This window comes from Orcinus orca, chromosome 1 (genome assembly GCF_937001465.1).
Source record: "Orcinus orca chromosome 1, mOrcOrc1.1, whole genome shotgun sequence".
Classification (NCBI taxonomy): domain Eukaryota; kingdom Metazoa; phylum Chordata; class Mammalia; order Artiodactyla; family Delphinidae; genus Orcinus; species Orcinus orca.
The window spans coordinates 138,069,987-138,094,937 of NC_064559.1; the positions used below are offsets into that span (position 1 = coordinate 138,069,987).

General features: G+C 37.2%; 1 protein-coding gene across 1 annotated transcript in view; it reads right to left on the minus strand.

Annotated features, from left to right (window-relative positions):
• The window catches only part of DNAI3 (dynein axonemal intermediate chain 3), a 61,856-nt gene that overhangs the window by 11,735 nt on the left and 25,170 nt on the right, over positions 1–24,951 (minus strand). The window contains exons 9-16 of the mRNA XM_049715979.1: positions 24,646–24,735; positions 22,689–22,775; positions 21,744–21,872; positions 19,234–19,307; positions 14,634–14,781; positions 13,180–13,267; positions 7,480–7,610; positions 2,125–2,188 (exon numbers count right to left, since the gene is read on the minus strand). Coding sequence (XP_049571936.1) covers positions 2,125–2,188; positions 7,480–7,610; positions 13,180–13,267; positions 14,634–14,781; positions 19,234–19,307; positions 21,744–21,872; positions 22,689–22,775; positions 24,646–24,735 — 811 coding nt within the window. The remainder of the gene's footprint in view (positions 1–2,124; positions 2,189–7,479; positions 7,611–13,179; positions 13,268–14,633; positions 14,782–19,233; positions 19,308–21,743; positions 21,873–22,688; positions 22,776–24,645; positions 24,736–24,951) is intronic.

The window sequence follows — 24,951 nt, forward strand, 5'->3', positions numbered from 1 at the left end:
TTGAAGTGATCTGGAGGATTTCTGGGAAGGCAGGAGACCCTTGGAAGCCAGCAGCTTTCTTCTTGCTGTTACTTGTGTCCCTCAGATCCTGGTTTTGTCCTTGGTGAGCCGGGCTTCCCTACACCACCTCACTCTGGTGAGCAGGGCTATGCAGGAGTCTAGAAGCCCTCTGCAAAATGTAATGACCACCAGTGATAGGAATATAGATAGCCATCAAGATTTGTACTTTTAACATGTTAGAGGTTCTCAGCCCATATAACTTTTTCTTCCTTTTGTCCTTTGGAAGACCTTAGAGCCATTCAGCAGTAAATGGAGCTGTCCTTAAGTTATTAAATGAAATGCCAGAGCCCCCAGCCAGGTTATTATAAGAAACTTACAATAAACAAAACAGTAGTTTTCCAGAGTCAATATCTAATGAAGGATTTAGTATACTGATGTGGTTAAGAGCACAGACCATCTGGGTTCAAATCCAGTGTTGCTGTGAGGATTAATCCATGGAGAGTACTGAGTGCCTAACACATGACATGTGCCAATTTGTGAGTTGAGTACATGAGATGATTATGTTAACTGTCATCATCATCAAATACATCAGCCTGTATTTCTTGGCTTGTCACTTAGATCATCTGTTTGATTTGGACTTCTTCATCACACACAGCTCAGTCAGGGTAATCTGTCTTTCAGAAGTTTCTTCTTAGAAAAGGAAATTCTCCTTCCTGCCTTTTTGTATATTTGAGATAAGAACATGGGGCTCCCAGCAGATCAAGAGAAAATGGCCCCCAGTATTTGCCTCATCTTTACCCAGGAAACCTCCATGGTGTTTATGAAAGACATCAGGCTGGTAGCTTCCAAGGAAAACACTGCCAGTTCACAGAATGTTAAGTAGGGCATGCAATTTACAGTTCAGCATGTCTACACATTGATTTTCCCTGAACTTCAACCATTATCCAATGGAAGTAACAGTGTCATTTGGCTTTCCATGTTACAAAATACTTGACTGGTAATTTTAAAGTATTAAGATGACTTTAAAATAGCCTTTAAGTAGGTGGTTAGAGCTATTTCTCATTTTTTTGGAATGAATTAAATGTCAAGAAATTAACAGCAACTTCTCTTTTTCTTTCCCACTCACATCCCACTGGTCACAAAGTCCTGGCATGATGACTCGTATGTCTCTCTCTCCCTCTTGTATTTCCTCTGCTGGATATCCTTGTCACCCTGCCTATACATCAGTCCTCTCCATCTCTCATCTAGGCTATTGCAACTGGCCATCCTACTTCCCACCAATTAATTAACCCCTGATCTCCTGACAGAGTGATTTTCTGATTATACTGGTGGTACTAGGATAAGGTCCACAGGTTAGTAAAGCACTCAAGGCTCTTTGCCATCTGGACTCAAATGTCCTTCCTGGCACCTCTCCTCCTGCTGTTGCCCTCTCTGTTACCATGCTTTGGCCAGAAGATCTCCCTGTTTACTAATTGTGCACTGCTCTTCTGAGCTTCTATGTTTTTGTACTTGTTTGTCTTTCTACCTGGAATGCCTTTCTCCAGCTGGAAACTTGCAAACCACCCACCTGGGCGTGTCCCTCACACCTCTGTTCATCTGCCCAGAGTCTGGGCCCTGGGAGCAGGGGAACATGTGGGCACGACCAGTCCCAGCCCCAAAGGAGGGCCCTAGAGTTAACTTCTCCCATACAGGGCTGAGGTCTGCAAGATCATGGTAAATTTAGCTTATAATTTCATGCTGACTCAGAATTTCCACATAGCTGAGCTACTGGGTTGTTGAATTATTGAAACAGCATGGTTATTTTAAAACTGAATTGTCCAAGGGTCTCTGTAATTTAAGTATCAATACATCAGTGTTCCTCAAATTTCAGTGTGAAAACAAATCACCTGGAGAATTTTATTAAAATCTGTATTCAGATTCAGTAGGCCTGGGGTAGGATCCAAGATTTTGTTTTTCTAACAAGCTCCCAGGTGACAACTGTGCTGCTTGTCCGAAGCCCTTACTTTGAGTAAGGTGTAGGGTCAGAACCTCAGGGGCCCTCTCTCCCATTAGCAAGGACAGGGTTACTCGTACTTCGTAAAAAAGAAATAAATTATTAATAACAGAGCAATCACCAAAACTTACTCATAAATCGGCCAGTTTCAGGGTCTTTCTCCATTTTCCAATCTGTGTATATCACTTCACCTTCCTAAAAATATTACAGGTTCCTGATCAGACAACTTAAAAGACAAGAGTCCTCTTATTCATGTGCTAAGACTGACCACGACCCAAACAAACACAAAGTAACAAGTCAATTTAATCAAACAATAATTTGGTGCAGTGTGGGGAGGGAAGGCTCAAAATGATTAGTTGATTTTATATTAAACAAAAAAATGAATTTGTTGAGTTTTTATCTACACACATTGATGGGGAGAACACAGGCAATTATGAAGCTATTCTAGGTACACAAGTTCCAACTGCTGGGTTCCCAAAGTCGTTGTTAACAAAAAATTGTCTCAAGAGACTGAAAGCTCCAGAAGGGGAGGGATCTAGTCTGCCTTATTCAGTGATTTGTTCTCAGCATGTTACAAAGTCAGTACTTAATAAATATTCATGAAATAAGAGAGAAAGAGGGAATATGTATGGTACTCATCATCTTTGAAAGTTGAGAAGAAGAAACAGAGTTCTAGCCAAATGACATAACAAGTAATATGTATTCCAGTTCTACTTATGGCCATTTTAAGGAGAAGAGAAAGAAGAGGGACCTGGTGTAAACAAGAGGCAGAAATTGCCACACAAAGGGGAAAGACAGACGGAACCAGTGAATGAAGAGGTGGGAGAGGTTCAGAGAAAAAATTTACTCCCAGGCCACCATCTTATAAATGTAAAACCCACATGCAATCTCCTAATCCCAATGTGTTTTACATTAAATAATAAGAGGAAAACACAGAGAAGGGTATATATTAAGATGAGTTAAGAGGACTCAGAGGAAGGGATGGATTGGGATACATAGGTGAGAGACAGGAGATGGGAAAACATTTGATTTATGCAAAGTGAAGGACAATCTCATGGGACCAGGGCCACTCATTCATTCACTCATCTGTGCTTTCATTCATCCATGTCAACTCATTTAACAAACAAGGACTGTGTGTGGCGCTGGAAATTCAGAGTCTGAAGACAAGCCCTCCCTCCCCTCTTGGTACACAGTCTAAGGGAGCAGACAGCCTGGGATGCGTCTACTGTACACCTCTAGCCCATCGCCTGTGGCACATCACCCTTGGAGTTACCATTTCCTGAGCATTCAGTGCTGCTGGAGTTGTTAGGAGCTTTATGTACATGACCCCAGCCCTCACCAAAGTCCTGTAAGAGAGTTAATATCTCCTGGCTCTCACAGCTGGTATGTGGAGCTCAGAAACTGAACCGAGTCACGGGAATAATTTGCACCAGGTTAATAAATATGTGTTGAGTGGTGATTACATCACCAGCCACTTGGCTAGAAACCTTAGCATCCCCCTCCATCTGGTTACCTAGTTCCAACAATTTCACTGCCTCCATGCCTGTGTGACATTCTCGGCCCCACTGCTCAGGCCCTCTTCACCACTGGGTAGGCCCACCTGAGATCACTGTCTACCAGGCCTCTCTGCCTACAGGGCTCCACTTCCTCCACCTTCAGCCCTGAGCCAGCCAACCAAGATCCCAGAGAGGCATCCCTTAAACTCTCTATCCAAAGTACAAGGATCAGTCAGCCACGTCAGGGGTTGGCAGGAGAGCGTCCCACTGGATGGTCAGCCCCGCGAGGGCAGGGAATTTTGGATGTCTGTTCTCTGCTATATTCCCTGGGCCAAGAACAGTGCTTGGTATATATTAAATGTTCAGTAAATATCTGCTGAATAATGAATGATATTCACTCCAAGGAGTGCAAGGACTTGAAAGGCAGGAAAGAGTTTGGTAAGAAGAATGAGAGAAAAAATCAGAGCAGACAGAGAGAGTGAGTAGACTGGTGCAGATGGGGGTGGAGAGAGAGAAAGGGGCCAAATGATGCAGAATCTTACATCATTTGGTGTAAGGAGTTTGAATTTTTCATGTGTCACTAAGTAGTCACTAAAGAGGAGTTTAAGCAGAGGGTGTCATGCTTTAATTTCTGCTTTAAGATTTTGTGGTTATTTCTCTTTCTAAAGCTATCATTCTTGGCTTACAAAACTTTGGTGTGCACAGAGACAAATATTATATGAATCCACTTACATGAGGTACCTAGAACAGTGAAATTCATTGAGACAGAAAGTAGAATGGTGGTGCCAGGAGTGGGAGGCAGTAGGGAATGGGGAGTTACTGCTTTAATTGCTACAGAAGTTTAATTTGGGAAAATGAAATAGTTCTCAAGATGGATGGTGGTGATAGCTACTCAACGATATGAATGTACTTAATACCATTGAACTGTACACTTAAAAATGGTTAAGGGGGACCTTCAAGATGGCGGAGGAGTAAGACGTGGAGATCACCTTCCCCCCCACAAATACATCAAAAATACTTCTACATGGGGAACAACTCCTACAGAACACCTACTGAACACTGGCAGAAGACCTCAGACTACCCAAAATGGTCTTGGTGCTCCAGCTGGGTGTCAAGCCTGAGCCTCTGAGGTGGGAGAGCTGAGTTTAGGACACTGGACCACCAGAGACCTCCTGGCCCCACATAATATCAAATGGTGAAAGCTCCCCCAGAGATCTCCATCTCAACGTGAAGACCCAGCTCCACTCAATGACCAGCAAGCTCCAGTGCTGGAAATCCTATGCCAAACAACTAGCAAGACAGGAACAGAACCCCACCCATTAGCAGAGAGGCTGCCTAAAATCATACTAAGTTCACAGATACCCCAAAACACACCACCAGACGTGGTACTGCCCACCAGAAAGACAAGATCCAGCCTCACCCATGAGAACATAGGCATCACTCCCCTCCACCAGGAAGCTTACACAACCCACTGAAGCAACCTTACCCACTGGGGTCAGACACCAAAAACAATGGGAAATATGTACCTGCAGCCTGTGAAAAGGAGACACCAAACACAGTCAGCTAAGCAAAATGAGAAGGCAGAAAAATACACAGCAGATGAAGGGGCAAGGTAAAAACCCACCAGACAAAACAAATGAAGAGGAAATAGGCAGTATACCTGAAAAATAATTCAGAAATGATAGTAAAGATGATCCAGAATCTTGGAAATAGAATGGTGAAAATACAAGAATTGTTTAACAAGGACCTAGAAGAACGAAAGAGCAAACAAACAACCATAAACAACACAATAAAAGAAATTAAAAATTCTCTAGAAGGAATCAATAGCAGAATAACTGAGGCAGAACACAAAAGACCCTGAATAGCCAAAGCAATCTTGAGAAAGAAAAACGGATCTGGAGGAATCAGGCTCCTTGACTTCAGACTATACTACAGAGCTACAGTAATCAGGACAGTATGGTACTCGCACAAAAACAGATATATAGGTCAATGGAACAGGATAGAAAACCCAAAGATAAAACCACGTACATATGGTCACATTATCTTTGATAAAGGAGGCAGGAATATACAATGGAGAAAAGCCAGCCTCTTCAATAAGTGGTGCTGGGAAAACTGGACAGCTATATGTAAAAGAATGAAATTAGAACACTCCCTAACACCATACACAAAAATAAACTCAAAATGGATTAAAGACCTAAATGTAAAGCCAGACACTATAAAACTCTTAGAGGAAAACATAGGCAGAACACTCTATGACATAAATCACAGCAAGATCCTTTTAGACCCACCTCCTAGAGAAATGGAAATAAAAACAAAAATAAACAAATGGGATCTAATGAGACTTAAAAACTTTTGCAGAGCAAAGGAAACCATAAACAAGACAAAAAGACAACTCTCAGAATGGGAGAAAATATTTGCAAATGAAGCAACTGACAAAGGACTAATCTCTAAAATATACAAGCAGCTCATGCAGCTCAATATCGAATAAACAAACAACCCAATCCAAAAATGGGCAGAAGACCTAAATAGACATTTCTACAAAGATATACAGATTGCCAACAAACAGGTGAAAGGATGCTCAACATCACTGATCATTAGAGAAATGCAAATCAAAACTGCAATAAGGTATCACCTCACATCGGTCAGAATGGCCATCATCAAAAAATCTAGAAACAATAAACGCTGGAGAGGGTGTGGAGGAAAGGGAACCCTCTTGAACTGTTGGTGGGAATGTAAATTGATACAGCCACTATGGAGAACAGTATGAAGGTTCCTTAAAAAACTAAAAATAGAACTACCATACAACTCAGCAATCCCACTACTGGGCATATACCCTGAGAAAACCATAATTCAAAAAGAGACACATACCACAATATTCACTGAAGCTCTATTTGCAATAGCCAGGACATGGAAGCAACTAAGTGTCCATCAACAGATGAATGGATAAAGAAAATGTGGCACATATATACAATGGAATATTACTCAGCCATAAAAAGAAATGAAATTGAGTTATTTTTAGTGAGGTGGATGGACCTAGAGACTGTTATACACAGTGAAGTAAGTAAGAGAAAAACAAATACCGTACGGTAACACATATATATGCAATCTCAAAAAAGATAAAAAGGTTCTGAAGAACCTAGGGGTAGGACAGGAATAAAGATGCAGACGTAGAGAAAGGAGTTGCGGACACGGGGAGGGGGAAGGGTAAGCTGTGACAAAGTGAGAGAGTGGCATGGACAAACATACACTACCAAATGTAAACTAGATAGCTAGTGGGAAGCAGCCGCATAGCACAGGGAGAATAGCTTGGTGCTTTGTGTCCATCTAAAAAGGTGGGATAGGGAGGGTGGGAGGGAGATGCAAGAGGGAGGGGATATATGTATATGTATAGCTGATTCACTTTGTTATACAGCAGCAACTAACACAACCATGTAAAGCAATTATACTCCAATAAAGATGTTAAAAAAAATAAGAAAGAAAACTTATGGATTATGCAGCCAAAAAAAAGGTTAAGATGATAGATTTCATGTTTATGCATATTTTGTCATTATTGTTATTATGTTCAGTTGTTATTTATCTTTTGAATTGAGTGAGTTTTTCACTCTCTTCCCTACTAGATTGTTCTGGCCTAACAAAGCAATATATTTTCTTAGTAAATCTCTAACACTTCACATGGTTTCTTCCATACGGTATAGGTGTTTGATAAATATTTGCAGGCTGATCAAAAAATTATTAGTGAAAAGAGTCATACCTAATTTTATAGACTTTTCCACTTTTGTTCAGGAACATCTCAAATATGAAGCTATGAGGCACTGAGGTTAAAACTTTTAAATGCAAGCAAGCATATAAAAATATGAAAACAGTATAAATATTGTAAGCCAAAGGATAGAAGACTACAAAAAATACTGTAAGTTCTCAAAAGACAAACATACTGTAAAGGTCATAATCACTTATTTCAATGTAATTTAGAAGCAGATAATTCCAACTCACCTCTGTTCCCACAAAGAACTTGGTGCAGAAGTCATCTATTGGCTTGAGATAATTGCCCAATCCACCTTCCAGATTCTGGTATGGGTTCATTTCTCCTGCTTTCATTGCTTTGCTTTGGGCTAACATTTTGTCTTTTGGAGGTGTATGGATAGAAGAAACAGATATTTACACTGAAAGATATTCTAAAATATAGTTAGTCTGTATTCTCTGTCCTTTGTGACACATATCCGCCCCATTTCCTCCCCAGTGTGGTGGGCATAAGTCCAAGCGTTTTTAGATTTCTAATTTAGCAGTAGAATGCCTTTTTCAAACCAAAGTTTGTGTGGACTCCCCTGCCTGTAAAACTGATCAAAGCTGCACTGCTCTGGTTGAAGTGTTTCATGGGTGGGAAAGGGAAGATTCCTCTGCCCACTTTTCAGGGGCTCTAAAAGTTTCCATAGCACAGCTTGAAAACCAATTCTACATCATTTACATCATTTCAGAATTATTTACAGTACATTGGACACAAAATACATCCTCTGGGCTAAATAACACCCTTGATTTTCTTAATAAGTCATTGGTATTTCTCTTGACTTGTTAACACCCTTGATATTCTCTAATGAGAAACTCATGTCATTTTTATTCACTTGGCATCATATAGCAATTTTTCAAATAATTTAAGGTTAGTCTCTCAAGTCCCCCAAAATTTTTAACTTCTAAAAAATAAATCCATCTAAAATGTGTTACTTGTTTGTTGTAAACACAGCGTATGGAACACAATTTAATGTTTGCTGATTAGTTCAGGTTTATTATTTACGAACATCAATGATTGTGTTATATTACAGCTATCCATGCAAACAGTAAGAGCACAGTTAACCTGGGGTCTGAAACTCAAATGTTATCTGGAACCTCTTTCTTTTTAAAAGTATCTGGTGTCAGTCAGATACTTTTGTTATCTAAAATTAATAAATGTTATTTGTTGAGATCTGAAATTAATAAATGTTATTTGAAGCTTTGGAAAAGAGAGAAAAGCATGAATAAAATAACAAAAATCCTTCATTATCATATTTCCCAGAGGTAACCACTATTAAAATATTGGTATATTTTTCCATTACTCTTTGGTGAATATATATAGACTATTTTTTAAGTGAGTATTCTAGCTTTTTATCCTGATTTTCTATTCTCTTAAAGATATGTCTGGGGCATTTTCCCAAATCATTTATTTGTTTTTAAATGTGATATTAAATTTCTGGGAAAGATCATAATGAGATATAAGCTCACAATACTTTACTCAGCACACCTCCTTAATGCATTCTCTGGGTTGTATCAATCATGGGAAAATCAACTAACAAACATATACATGAAAACTAAGATAGGAGAAGAAAACTTCAGCTATACTAAAAATACACATTGCATTTCAAGAAACTTTTGAAAGTAATTCCAGACAAAAGTAAAAGATAATCATCATGATTTAGTAGGTACAGTCAACCAACACTTCCTTTGGGATCTACACGTTTTGAGCAGTCCCTTTCATATTGGGTAAGACATTAAAAACAAGTACCAAAGTAAGCCAAACATGGAAGCTTTAAATAGCTGTATTATGAAGTATCATCAACATTTTAAGAAATAACTAGGCACATTCAATCACATTGTTCTTACTAAAAGATATTATTCATAATACATTTAGCAAGAGCAAAAAGACATTTCGTACCCATTTAATACTTAAAATTAAAATCATTAAAATATTTATTTCAAATTCTTCACTCTCATTTTTGTCTGTTTTTCTCTTTTTAAAATCATGTGCATAAATATGTTAATAGAGTAGAACATGTGTATAATTTGTAAATAAATACATGTTCACTGGGGATATGTGCTCAAAAACGTTTCCTGAGGGGGTGCAAGATAGAAAGATTTGGAACCCTCTGGCCTAACACGGGGAGCCAAGAGCCTGATCCAGGGGTCACTACTGATAATGAAAAGGAAAAGGCAAATGTTCAATGCATTGTAAACAAAGACTTAATTACCCTGTGTGAGAGACTGGGCATGGCGGCCTTGGGAGAGAGGCAGGGATGACTCACGTTATGGGTTCTGTTCCAGACACACTGACGTTGTAGGATTAGGTTGGGATCAATCCCAAGAGATGGTGAGAGGCGAGACTTAAGGATTCTCATCAGAGGTGAGAGAATACACTGTGTTACCAAAGGGAGAGTGCATAAAAAGGAAAGCACACAGCTGAAGTTAGAGTTTGAGGTATATTCATGATGAGAGGGCAGTAAGGTGAAACGGAGGCAGGAAAGAGGAAAGAAACTGAAGGAGGATCAGGAAAATCACAAAAGCCAAGGTGTGAGCTCCAAGAAAAGGGGTTTAGTTGATAGAGTTTAATGTGATGGTCAAAGAGGATGAAGCCAGAGAGAAATGTTATCATCAACTGCATTTACTCAGACTTGACTGGAATAACTTGGATATTTATTCAATTCAATGTCATCCTCATGGGTCATGGATTTTCCATCACCAGGAACAGTAATAATAATAGCAGCTAACATTTACTGAGTGCTTACTACATGCCAGACACTAAACTGTGTGGGCTAAACCATTTCATTCAGTTCTCACAATAACTCCTGAGGTGGTAAAGCATTAATTCTCCTCCCTGGGTGAGTAAACTGAGCCTCACAGAGATGCAGTAGCTTGCCCAAGGGCTCACGTATGTTAGCTAACATTTATTGTGAGTTGATGATGGGCTGTTCTTAGAGCTTTACATGTATTAACTAATTTTATCTTCACAACACTCTAAGAGGTAGTTACCTTTATTATTTACTCCCCTTGTCTTCATCTCTCCCTTTTCAAACAGGTGGGGAAATAAAAAGTAAGGCACAGAGAGATAAAGCCATTCGATCTGCTCGAATAATAAATTGTGGCTTTGTGATTTAAACCCAGACTCCAGAATCCACATCCTAAAGTATTCTGACACATTGCTTAGAAGAATATAATGGAGGCTTTGAAGATAATTCCCAAAGAGGCATTCCAGAACCATTTAGAGCAAAGGTTTGTATGGAAACACAAAAGACCCCGAATAGCCAAAGCAATCTTGAGAAAGAAAAATGGAGCTGGAGGAATCAGGCTCCCGGACAACAAAGCTACAGTAATCAAGACAGTATGGTACTGGCACAAAAACAGAAATATAGATCAGTGTTACAGGATAGAAAGCCCAGTGATAAAACCATGCACATATGGTCACCTTATTTTTGATAAAGGAAGTAAGAATATATAATGGAAAAAAGACAGCCTCTTCAATAAGTGGTGCTGGGAAAACTGGACAGCTACATGTAAAAGAATGAAATTAGAACACTCTCTAACACCATATACAAAAATAAACTCAAAATGGATTAAAGACCTAAATGTAAAGCCAGACACTATAAAACTCTTAGAGGAAAACATAGGCAGAACACTCTATGACATAAATCACTGCAAGATGCTTTTTGGCCCACCTCCTAGAGAAATGGAAATACAAACAAAAATAAACAAATGGGACCTAATGAAACTTAAAAGTTTTTGCACAGCAAAGGAAAACATAAACTAGACAAGAAGACAACCCTCAGAATGGGAGAAAATATTTGCAAATGAAGCAGCTGACAAAGGACTAATCTCCAAAATATACAAGCAGCTCATGCAGCTCAATATCGAAAAAACAAACAACCCAATCCAAAAATGGGCAGAAGACCTAAATAGACACTTCTACAAAGATATACAGATTGCCAACAAACAGGTGAAAGGATGCTCAACATCACTGATCATTAGAGAAATGCAAATCAAAACTGCAATGAGGTATCACCTCACACCGGTCAGAATGGCCATCATCAAAAAATCTAGAAACAATAAATGCTGGAGAAGGTGTGGAGGAAAGGGAACCCTCTTGCACTGTTGGTGGGAATGTAAATTGATACAGCCACTATGGAGAACAGTATGGAGGTTCCTTAAAAAACTAAAAATAGAACTACCATACGACCCAGCAATCCCACTACTGGGCATATACCCTGAGAAAACCATAATTCAAAAAGAGACATGTACCACAATGTTCATTGAAGCTCTATTTGCAATAGCCAGGACATGGAAGCAACCTAAGTGTCCATCGACAGATGAATGGATAAAGAAGATGTGACACATATACACAATGGAATATTACTCAGCCATAAAAAGAAACGAAACTGAGTTATTTGTAGTGAGGTGGATGTACCTAGATAGAGTCTGTCATACAGAGTGAAGTAAGTCAGAAAGAGAAAAGCAAATACCATGTGGTAACACATATATATGGAATTAAAAAAAAAAAAAAGGCACTTCCCTGGTGGCGCAGTGGTTGGGAGTCCGCCTGCCAATGCAGGGGATACGGGTTCATGCCCCGGTCTGGGAAGATCCCACATGCCATGGAGCGACTGGGCCCGTGAGCCATGGCCGCTGAGCCTGTGCGGCCGGAGCGTGTGCTCCGCAACGGGAGAGGCCACAACAGTGAGAGGCCCGTGTACCGCAAAAAACAACAACAACAAAAAACATGTGGAATGTTTTAATATTGCTTTGAAAATGTCTATAAAAATTCAGTGATTCCATTTTTTTTAGCATGAGGTCTTGGGTTGTATCTATGAAACACACAGCTTCAAAGTGAATTTTGCCCAAGCTGGGTATTAGTTGTATAATATGTTTTTCTTCAATGTCCTATTATTTAACTGAACATTGAACAATCTATAAATGTAAATCCTTTTGATAAGGCAAATATTTGAAAAATACTTCAGTTGCTAGTGATTCTCATACATTTTCATTATGCATTGCTCTCCAGGTGGGATATTAATCCACAACTTTATTCAAACAGTTTTGACAGCTCACATGCATACCCTTCAATTACTTCAACAAAGGTGTATAGGTTGAGATATATTTAAAAGTCAAGGGGCTTCCCTGGTCGTGCAGTGGCTAAGAATCCACCTGCCAATGCAGGGGACAAGGGTTTGAGCCCTGGTCCGGGAAGATTCCCACATGCCGCGGAGCAGCTAAGCCCGTGTGCCACAACTACTGAGCCTGCGCTTTAGAGCCTGCGAGCCGCAACTACTGAAGCCTGTGCTCTTAGAGCCTGTGCTCCACAACAAGAGAAGCCATGGCAATGAGAAGCCCGTGCACTGCAATGAAGAGTAGCCCCTGCTCGTTGCAACTAGAGAAAGCCCGCGTGCAGCAACGAAGACCCAACACAGCCAAAAAAAAAAAAAAAAAAAGTCAATTGTTCTTTCTTTCCTCAGTTTTCTCATGGTGTTGTATAAATATTAATTTTTTCTATTCTATTCTGATTGAGAATGGTAATTTGTTTCTGAGCACTTCATAACTTAGTCTGCTAGACTTGAGATGCATTCCATTCTGTAGAGTTATTCTTGACCACATACATATTCATTAAGTGAGCTTTGTTAAATTTTTTAGTGTAATGAATTTTCAAAAATATATGAATGTACTCAATAACTGTGAAACTGAATTGAATTGAGTTCTGTCAAGTCTTTTGTTGTGTATAGGCAGTTTTAGTGTGTTGGCTATAGCGATTACAGCCTTTGTAAAGTTCCATATTGGAGGGTTTGCTTTTCTGTATTTTTTTTTTTTTAATTAGACTATCCTAACAAGTATTCACCTTAGACGTAAGGAACTACTAACACCTGAACTTCATTAGATGCCTTTTTAATAAGAAAAAGCAGTTACCTTGTGCTTTGTAAAGAAGACTGTCTTCACTCAGGCTTAACTTGGTTGGGCAGTGGTCTAAAGCTGTTTCACCTTTAGACAGCCTTATCTTTTGAGAGAACATACAAGAAAGATTATTTCCGTATATTCTTAAATTATCCATGGCTGGTTTATTCTTGCTTTTCCCTTCTGCCCCCAGATCTCTATGTCCCTACTTCCCTCTTCTTCTCCCTTCTCCATTCTCCCTCAGATTCTGGTTGCTTTTCCCCAATGGCAGGCACCTAAACCACAGTTTCTAAAACCAGGCTACTGAGGGGAGCTTGTCTGGGGGCTCATTTCCAAATCCCAAAGTCTCATGTGTTGTTAAACTTCTGAAAATGTTTTGTCTTCTATTCCATAAAATCTCATTGCTGGTTTTAATATAAAATAATGGCTTATTCCCCTGTTCCCTAAATCTTTAGTTAAACAAAGCTCCAAACAGTTGTGCAGGGACCTTGCATTCCCCTGGAGCTGTCAAGTCCCTTCAGGGACACACATGCCCCTGAGTTCCAGGATGGCCCTGAGTCTGCTCCAGAATGGGAAACTGTCACACTTTACATTTTCCCCTCATGTCTCCCTCCTCACTTTTCTCCAACAGGATGTTTGTCCACATGCTATACAATTATTCTCAGGTGAAGTTTTGTTTGCTTGTTTCTTTTAAAAGCATCTACATCTCAGTAAATCCTACCCTAGAAAATTTCTAATCCTATTTAATTTGTAATCCTAGTTACTTCAGGAATATTCTCACCCCTCTGTGCTCTCTCTTCCACTGGGAGCAAATACATGATAATGTAATTCTAGTGATACTTGTAAATCAGAGGAAAAGAAAAATATTAAGTTTGGAATTAGAATTAAACATTCCAAAGAAAAAGAGCCATCAATGTCAGAAGTTCATTCATACTTTTCACATACTTCCCATCCACGGCCTTATCTTTCTTAAATTAAAACTACTTTTCTTCAAGCTCTGCCACTGAAGATAACTACAAATAATTTCTCTTTCAATTACTTTCAGTTTTATTTGGTCATAGGTATTACAATACAATTCTACTATTGATATGCAAAATATGTAGAATTTTGGCTACAGGAGGCGTAAGATTAGCTTTCCCAGGCTAACCTAAGAGCCTACCAATTTTTAAGCAACTGCTATACAAATGAATAATTATTACACAAACCACTGGTAAGTTGTGGCTTGCTTATACATGAACAAATATCAATCTTGAGTTCACAATAACTGTGATTTCTGCCTTGACCTAGGCAGACCTTATAATAACTCTCACTGAAGAACTGATTGGTTGAATGAATATAAGTATTGTAATGTCCTGTGTTAATCTGAGCTGCTCTACTTTTATAGTGTGTGTATATGTATGTATGTCTATGCATATAAACCATATAGTGTATATAAGCAAATAAAATGGACTAAATCCCATGTTACTTACCTTAGAAAGAGGTTTCCAGGAGAGATTTAGATGCAAAAAAGTGGATGGTACATCAAAAGGAACTTCAATACTTTCTTCTTTCTTTTTCTCTGGTGGTGGTTGAGGGGTTAAGGCTTTCTGAGGTCTGATATCCCAAAAACATATTGTGCTTTAAAAAAAGTTTACAGTTTATTTTTTAACTAAGTACAAAGAAGAGGTGTAACCTCAGGACTACCATTCTTGCTGCTACACATTACCAATGTGATCATGGCTATATTTGATATCTCTGAATTTAAGATTTTTATGAAATAGGACTGTTTTGCATTGAATATTTTGGGGAATTATACCATTTATAGGGTTATTTAATGACTTTGCTAGTATTGAGACTAATATTATCATACATGAGAGCTGAGTTTGGAGATTGACACAATCTTTTTTTAAAACATAACAGTTTTATTGAAATATAACCCGTATATCACAAAATTCACCCATTTAAAGTACTCAATTCAGTGGTTTTTAATACATTCATTGAGTGGTGCAAGACATTACTACAATTGATTTTAGAAGATTTTCATCACCTTCCAGAAAAAAACGTGTACATATTACCAGTAAGTCCCCATTTCCCTTAATCCCTCCGACTAGCCCTGGGCAACCACTAACCTACTTCCTGTCTCTACAGATTTGTCTATTCTGGACATTTCATATAAATGGAATCATATAGTATGTGGTCTTTTGTGACTGGCGTCTTTCATTTAGCATGTTTTCAAAGGTCATTCATGATGTAGTATATATCAGTACATCATTCCTTTTTATTGTCAAATAATATTCCATTGTATGGACTATACTACACTTTATTTACCCATTCCTCATTTGATGGACTGATGAATGAATAAATTTGGGTTATTTCCCCTTTTTGCTATTATGATTAATGCTGTTATGAACATTTGTTGGTAAGTTTTTGTGGATGTAGGTTTTCACTTCTCTTGGATATATATTTAGGAGTGGAATTGCTGGGTTATATGGTAACACCTATATTTAATCTTTTGAGGAACTGCTAGATTGTTTTCCAAAGCAACTGGATCATTTTTGAGGATTCCAATTTCTCTACACCCTCACCAAATGTATTACTTTTTTTTGTCTTGAGGATTCCAATTTCTCTACATTCTCACCAACATTTACTATTTTTTGTCTTTTTTAAACTTTAGCTATCCTAGTGGGTGTGAAGTTGTATCTCATCAAAAGTGATTCTGATTTGCATTTCCTTGTGCTTTTGGGGTAATGTCTAGGAAATCAGTACCTAATCCAAGGTCATAAACACTTACATTTGCCTATGTTTTCTTCTAAGAGTTTTACAGTTTTAGCTCTTATATTTAGGTCTTTATTTCATTTTCAATTAATTTTTGTATAGAGTGCGAGGTAATTATTTTGCAGGTGAATACCCATTTGTCCTAGCACCATTCATTGAAAAGACTATTCTTTCTCCATTAAATTGTCTTGGTACCCTTGTTGAAAATCAGTTGACCACAGATATATGGGTTTATTTCTGGACTTTCAATTCTATTCCATTGATCTATATGTCTATCCTTCAGCCATTCTCAGTACATGTGTCTCTAACGGTAACTGTGCAGAAAGTTTAGAGATTAAGAAGTGTGAGTCTTCCAACTTTGTTCTTTTCTGTCAAGACTGTTTTGGCTATTTTGTGTCATTGTGGTTTTGATTTGACAGCTAATGATTTTGAGCATCTTTTCTTGTGCGTATTGGACATTTGTCTATCTTTTTTGAAGAAATGTCTATTGATAATCTTTGCTCATTTTTAAATTAGATTATTTGTCTTTTTATTGTTGAGTTGTAAGAGTTCTTTATATATTCTTAATAGAAATCTCTTATCAGATATATGATTTGCAAATATTTTCTCCCATTGTATGAGTTGTCTTTTAAATTTCTTGATAGTGCTTCAAAAGCACTATCAACTTGAATTTTGATGAAGTTCAATTTATCTTTTTTTATTTTATTGCTTGTTTTAGTGTTTTTTATATATATATAACACATACACAGAGTTGGATTTAATGTGCTTTGTACATAGTAGGCATACAGTAAGTGTCATTTCTCCTTTTATTTCTCCTTCCTCACAGGTTGATTATGAAAATCAAATGAGGGCTTCCTGGAGGTGCAGTGGTTGAGAGTCCGCCAGGGGACGTGGGTTCGTGCCCCGGTCAGGGAGGATCCCACATGCCGTGAAGCGGCTGGGTCCGTGAGCCGTGGCCGCTGAGCCTGCGTGTCGGGAGCCTGTGCTCCACAACGGGAGAGGCCACAACAGTGAGGGGCCGCGGCATGTGGGATCTTCCCGGACCGGGGCACGAATCCGTGTCCCCTGCATCGGCAGGTGGACTCTCAACCACTGCGCCACCACGGAAGCCCTAGAGTGTTATTTTTAACACAATAAACTTGGTAAAAATTTATAATGATACTTGTTCAGTACTTCAGTATATAATGTCTTTGTAGTAATTATGTGAAAACATAATAAGAACAGCAAAGAATATGCCACATTAGCTCCATAATTTCTGTCACTTAGGTTATGAGTAAACAGATTAATAAATTTAAGATATTATTAAAGAATTTAGATGTGTAAGTTAAAGTATTTAGATAAACAGATGGTAACTTGAGACTAACAAAACTTTTATTCATTTATGTGAATTAGTTAATATTATTTATTCATTTAATAATGGATAAATAATTAAAATTAATAAAAATATTAATCATATTAATGGTCAAAACATAAATCATTGGTAGAATACCACAGATGACATAATAAAATGTTTTAAAATATAATTATAGTTGGTTTAAACCTGTTTTTCCAAATTACATAGCTCTTCTTGAATCTCATTTATAGCATTAATTTTCATTATTTGTAAAATGGTTTTGCTAAATACAGATAGCTTCAGTTGAACTTTCTGTATCAATCAATCACACATCCTTAATTAGCAGAACCCTATTTTATCTTATTCTGTATTATAAGACCCTTAGTATGGCTAAAGTATAAAGACTAGAACTGATGAATTTTCTGGATAGCTAAAAATGGGGCTTTCTAAATGCATAAACTTTTTTTACTTTAACAACTTTTGAAGGAACTATTTCCAGAATATTTCAGAATATTTCCAAATTCAAGGGCCATCATTATAGACAACAATCAAGGACCTGTATCTTCAACATATAACATGTAATATTTTAAGTCTGTTCAGAGCTTCTAAATGTTCTCCAAGGCCACTGAAGAACAGTATAGCTTTCCATTCTGTTGTTTATAATCAACACTATACCATAAGCATCTTTCCATGAAATAATAATACAATCTTAAATGTTGCATAATATTTCATATGACCCTGTAGGTGCTATGTGTTGTTTTTGCCTGGGCAGCAATTCCCCCCTCCTTTTTTAGCAAGAGCCTTCTAATTGGTTCTTTGAGAACTGCCCCTTCCCCGTTGCATGCAGTCAGGTTGGAACTGTCATTCAAGGTGCTCTGCCATTCCTTCCCTGGTCAAAGGTGTGAGTTCATGATGTAACAGAAGCCAGTCAGACTCTCTTCTGTCACTCTGAATCTTGAACGGTGACACAGTGGTTGGAACCGATCCATTCAGATGGTAGGGGCTGGCCGTTCATTCTGGCCACTCACTAGGTATACAGTGAGCTATAGGTGACAATGTATTTGCCTTCAAAGCCTCATTTCCTCTATCTATACGTATTTTTCAGGGTTGAGAATATAAAAATAGTTAACCTGCTAAAGCACGTAGTACAGTATTGGCATAAACTTCCAATAAATTTATTTTATCCCCTTAAGTTAACTATAGTTAATTTCTGTTGCTTGCACTCACAGAACCTTACCTAATATGTGCGCACAGGGTTAATCATGTCTCCCCACCCCCCTGCCCATGGCTGCTGCTAATGTTACTTATGCCTTCACCTGCCACTCCACAGCTGCTTCTGCTGCGATCAGTGTCTAAAACTTACGGTGTCATGATATCTATTGGGGTCAAAGCTACTTGGAGTGGTAAAGTTTTGCCAGTATTTGAATGCTAGATAATAGTATTGCCCTTCTTGCCCTTCTTACCCTTCTTATGTCCTACTTCACTCTGAATTTTCAGTTCTATAAATTGGGGTATACAATTTTTAAAAATAAACATTCTTCAACATAGTTACTGAATTACTTATAAAAACATTTGTAATAAATATGCAATAAAAAATGTAAAACTCTTGCACTTTTTAAAAGAAACTTTCCCAATTAAACGTTGTCATCTTTGTAATTGTGAGATAAAATTGAATGTAAACAATACATATTAAAAATTTACAAATATGTGAATATGAAGAAACAGAATAGCTATGGATAATGTTATACAACATTACCAACCATGAAACCTAGTTAATTCTTCTTTTTACAACATATTCGTATCCACAAAAAGATTTTTCTAAAACTAGCAACAATCTAACATTCTGTTCTTTAGTTATATTAGGTTTAATTGTTACAACAAAGATTATTTAAGGAACAGAAGAGGACAATGACTTTATAAGCATCTAAAAAAAGAATATATTGTTTGAAAACATATTAGGTAATGATTAAAATAAGACATACCAGTCTGCTGAACAAGTGACAAGTTGACAGGATATTCCACTTCGATTTTCAAAGACAGATCCCAATCTGTTAATCTATTTTTAAAAATGCTGGAAGTAAGTTCTGTGTACCTAGGACAGTAATGACTTTTTTCTCAAAGATTTTTACGCTAAATTTTTTTTTCTCCTTTGCTTTAATTTTTATTAAAAGAACAACACAAACAGAATTTGGAAACTGGAAAGTTTCAAAATCAAATATAATTCTGCTATACATATTTTCCAGCCTTTTTCTCACAGAAACATTTTTACATTTTAAAATTAGTTTTAGTTAGTATGCATATAAATTTCCATCTTAAGATCTTTCAGTTAATGTAATTTGAACATTTACCTATATAGTCATAAATCATTCTGTTTTTTAATATATAGATGATGTATCATAATTTCATTACCATTATTATTAGAAATGTAGGCACTCTGTTTTCACTATTAATTGTGGAGCTGAACATGGGAGCTTTTATGAGATTGTTAAGCAGGTAAGATCAATAGAAAAGAGACTTGGTGTTAAATTAGATACCTACAGCATGCAGTGAATGCTGGGGAGCCTACATTCTTTTAGTAATTAGTGGCACAACTCTACTAGCACACAGAGGAGTCCAAAGAGGGTTAGTGGCTCCTTAGAGTCCTAGAAGGTCCAAGATTCCAACCAGCTAGCTCTCAAAGGAGGTGGAAGGTTTTGTGGCAACCTATGAAGGTGCTACTCTCAAATCAATAGGGAAACATGACTTTCCCCGATACCCTACCTACTTGGTAGGATTGATGAGCAAAAGGTCAAACAAAGGTGGGGGTTCCAGCAGCAGATAAACAGTAAAAGTAGGGGTGGAAGGAAGAATACAGGCGCAGCAGTGGTAAGGCCTGTTGGCAAGGCCTGTTGGCATCATGGGAGCTAGGATCCTAGAAACCTGGCTGACGCTGCTGTGGCATGAGCCCAGTCAGGATCACTTAACAGCTGCCAGCTTCCACTGTGATTGATAAACAATCCAGAACCCATCTTTCCTCTCCCTCTAGTAAGGCTTCCCTGTTGTAGGAAGTTCAAGACTCCAGAGTTGAGCTTGCTCTGGAGTTTTATGTTTTAATGATTTAAAAAAAAAAAACCCACAATCATATTATAGAGTTTGGAAAATAGAAGGTTTTAAAATCAAATATAATTCTACCTTACATTCTTTTCCAATCTTTTTCATGGATACACTTTGACATGATTTGTCAAGGTATGCATGTGATTGTATGTCTTAGGAAACAAATTGGATTATTTCTTTGCATAAATTTCCCAAATTTGAATTATTGGTCAAAAACTTTGAAAATTTGGATGATTTAAGAACCACATTGACTAAATTGTATTCTAAAACTTTTATGTTGGAACCAGTAATGTTGGAGTTTATTGATTTCACCATTTCATCCTTTCTAACATGGGAAATTACTAGAAAATTTCATTTAAAAATTAAATAGGTCCAATGGAAAAGAAAAAAATCAAATAGGTCCAAAATAGTACATTATTGTTGCTTTATTATTAATTTCTTTGATATTAGAAAGTCTGAATAATTTTCCTGTTTATCTACTAATTGTTTTTCAGTATATGTCTTTAGCTTATTTACTGGAAAATTTGTGTTTACCATATTTGAGGCAAATATTTTTCTTCATTTTGCTACTTGCTCTTTATTTAAAACTTTACATGTATATGTTTTGAATTTCTTTCAATATTAATTAGCTTAGAAAACTACAGAATCCAGAAATACGATATTCTATTTTGATTTGTTGTATTTATTTTGGTCCATTATAACTTTGAAAAGTAATTGTGCTTTTGCATAATCCATTTAAATATCTTGAAGGGCTAATCACCCTTCATAACTCTAAGTTTTCAGAATATTCTTTGATATTCTGACCTTTTAATTTCCATAGACTCTTAGTTCCTTGAGGGAAACATTTGGGAAGCTTACTAGTTTTCAAATTCACAAACAGCAGCCGTTGTGGGTCAAGTAAAGAACCACAAAGCCATACTGCAGCACAGATGCTAGGCAGTCAGCTGGGCTCACTCACTGCACAAATAGTCTTCACCTACCAGTCTCATGACGCACTCAATTCAAGACTGCCTTGCAAAATGACGCATTACTACATGTCACAGATCTTCAAGGTTATATGCTCTAAATCATAAACTTTAAATCTGCAAAGGCTAAGGGTGTAAAATATTTGCACTCTATTTTTACAACCTTCACTTTCTCCACTGTTGTATTATATCAGTGCTAATACCACCGACATTTTTTATTTTTATAAACCACTGAAGTTGACACATTGGCATTATTCTCATCCCTAAGTCTGATCTTGGTCTGTCAACAGTGACACAACTGTGTGATGTGTTGTTTCTGGTTATTTCACAATTAAAATGCAAATGAATTGTTGACTTCAAACATCCTCTTTGAATAAAATTTTCTAAAAACTTACAAGCCAGCAGGAGAAAAGTACGAAGCCATCAAGACTCACCTCAAATGTGTCAGGCAGCCAATGTATATCTGTAATAACTTTCCTATGTCCACTTTCTATTGAGGAGACTGCACAGTGTCTGATATACATTGCTTCTGTATTAGTCTCTGGTTCAAGGAGAAACATAGGCTGTAAAATGTTACAAGAAAGTTATGTGCTAATTTCAGAGAGCTGATGAAGCAACTCATACTTTACTTATCATTCCAATTAAAATCAATAATTTGGAGAAATACCAGTTCAAGGAAAAACACAAATTAGTGTTTCTATGTATTATATAGTTAGATAATAAGATTATCTTCTTTCTACTTCAGTTTAGTCTAAGATTTTATCTCTAAACTTTTAACAAGAATGACTGACCCATTCCCTAAAGAACCAATGAGATCCCATTTTTGAAGGAGTATTTCTGTGAGTGCACAGAAAACCACATCCCATGGTTTCTTGGTCAGAGACCTGTGGGAGCTGAGGAATCTCTAGACCTCTTGGCAGGATCCACAGCTTCACAAATCATAGTGTCTTATTACCCGGAAGGCTTTTAACCCCTTCATTTTATACACGAGAAAATTGATGCTTGCTGAGGGGATGGGGGACATATCCAAACTCACAGGACTGTGATCTAAAGCCTGGATGCATGGGTCTTCTATCCAGTGCTCTTTCAACTACATCACTTTAGGCAATCCCTTGGCCCCTCCATTTTATTTAACAACAATAAAAACAAAAAAGAACCCCTGGAATAGACAGTACAACCTGTTTAGTGGTGTTTTAAATCAAGGGCCTACATAAAAGTGATTCAAAACACATCCACAGCAGATGTGAAGACTTAGGAAATAACATTTTTTTTTTTTTTTTTCTAGTGAGTCTCTGTTTAGCTTGGCAACCCTGTTGTGTACTTTTTGATAAACTCCTGAACGGAAAAAATTTGCAAGTGAAAAGTTACAAAAAGCTAACCTTGAGTGTGACGTTTTTACTTCTACTACCACCTGCCTTGATGTTTTCTATTCGATCTGCATGTGCGGTAATATCCCACATGACAATCTAAAACAGAAATAAATGTTATTACAACATACTTTCAGGAACTAGCAAATTGCATCTTGAACATTTAAAAAAACCTATTGGTATTGCATGCACTCTGATAAATAAACCACCTTGGGAGGATAATCAAATTTAGCCTACATCTTAAGTAAGTCAGCAACTCTTATTTTTTATCTTTATTTATTTATTTTAACATCTTTATTGGAGTATAATTGCTTTACAATGGTGTGTTAGTTTCTGCTTTATAACAAAGTGAATCAGTTATACATATACATATGTTCCCATATCTCTTCCCTCTTGCCTCTCCCTCCCTCCCACCCTCTCTATCCCACCCCTCTAGGTGGTCACAAAGCACGGAGCTGATCTCCCTGTGAGTCAGCAACTTTTAAAGCTTATATAAAAAATGTTTTCTTCTCTTTATTTATTTATGTTTTTGGCTTTATATATTTTTTATTTATTTTGAGGTACACATACATTTATTAATTTTGTTACTCTTAATTTGTTCCTACTTCTCCATCCTGTTATTCAGGATTTTCCCCTTCTTTTTAATAATGTTTTCTTCTCTTTAAAAGAATTTTCAGCACTTTGATTTTTTGTGCTTGTGGTAATAAATGCTAGTGGTTTTTTTTTTTGTTTTTTTGTTTTGCTTTGTTTTTTTTAAATCCAAGGTAGGCATAATGCAATTCTCTCTGCTTTGGGAAGAGTTCTTCCTCTGTTTTAGGGAATGTGGGGACAGTTGCTTTAGACACAGGAGAAAGCAGTCTGCTCTCCAGAATTAAGTACAAACACCCAAAATTGTTCAAAAGGCTAGGAAACGACGATTTCTATTTAATTGAATATTATGGCCAACTCTGAATTTGCATATACACAGATGGTCATTTTTTGAAAAATCAGAACAAAGCAGAATATGCAACACTAAATTAGAATAATTGTCAATGACTAAAAGTCATTTCAGTACACTAAAATGTAAACAAAATGTCAGGATCACAGAATTGCGAGTAATTTTATTTTCAGCATTTGCTTTTCTAAAATATTCTAAAACAAAGTTGTGTCACCTTCTCAATGAGTAAAAACAGCAGTATTTGCAGGGCTTGGAGGATGTACTCTTGCTCCTCACTAGATCACCAGTTATTGTTGAATAAAACCGAGGAAAAAAATTAGTTTTCTTAAATGTTTTTGGTTCTGGATAAGTTGGCACGGATGATGCAGACATTTACATTTCAACTACCTAAAAGTTTTCCTAGCCACACGATAAAAAATCATTATACCCTGGTAATGGTCAAACTCACTGTGTCACAATGAATTTAAACTTTGATCATAAAATAGCTGTAAGATTTTTGTTTTGCTCTGTTGGAGAAACAGGAAATTGGAAGATAGAATCTAAATTTTATATAAATTAGATAATTTAAAAGAGAAAAAAGAAAAAAAGCAAATAGGATATCAAATTATACACACATAAATTCAGTGATATAAGTATGTTTTCCAGAGAATTCTGTTTAAATTCTGGATCATTCCCTAACTCCTACCTCTAGGGAAATTTCAGAAGAGGGCTCTTGACCAAGAGGTATTATGCTTATGGTTTTTGTTTTTCCCTGGAATCTTGTACAACGTGTGGTTCTATCCCAGAAACATAAATAGATCTGACCCGGTTTTCTTCCAGTTATCATAACTGGGTTACCCTGTGGACATCTTGAGCCCAGATACCATGTCTAACACATCTTCATACCCCAGTTCCTAGCATGGTGACTGGCATACAATTGACATGCCTTCCCTCTGCTGAGTTGAACCCTTAAGTTAAAAAAACTACCAGGCAAAATGTGTTACAGAATGCTGTCTAAATTAATAAAGAACTGAAAAAAAAAGCCATATGTACCTGCCCGTTTATGCACCCTCCAGCAATGATATTAGGGTCACTTGGACAGAACTGGAAGCAGAAGATGTCATCTGGGCTTTCCAGCATTAACTAAGGCAAACCCCCCAAATTCAAGAGAGAATGAGAAAATCTATTAAGATCATGGCTAGAAATAATATTAATAAAGTCAAAAGTCTAATTTTATAGCTATTTATAAGAAACATGCACATGAATTCCATTCCCAGAATCCTACCTCTGGATTGGAAGCTGCTTTTGCTGAATTTTATTCTGGACATTGATCATGCATATGAGAGCAGGTAGTTTCTC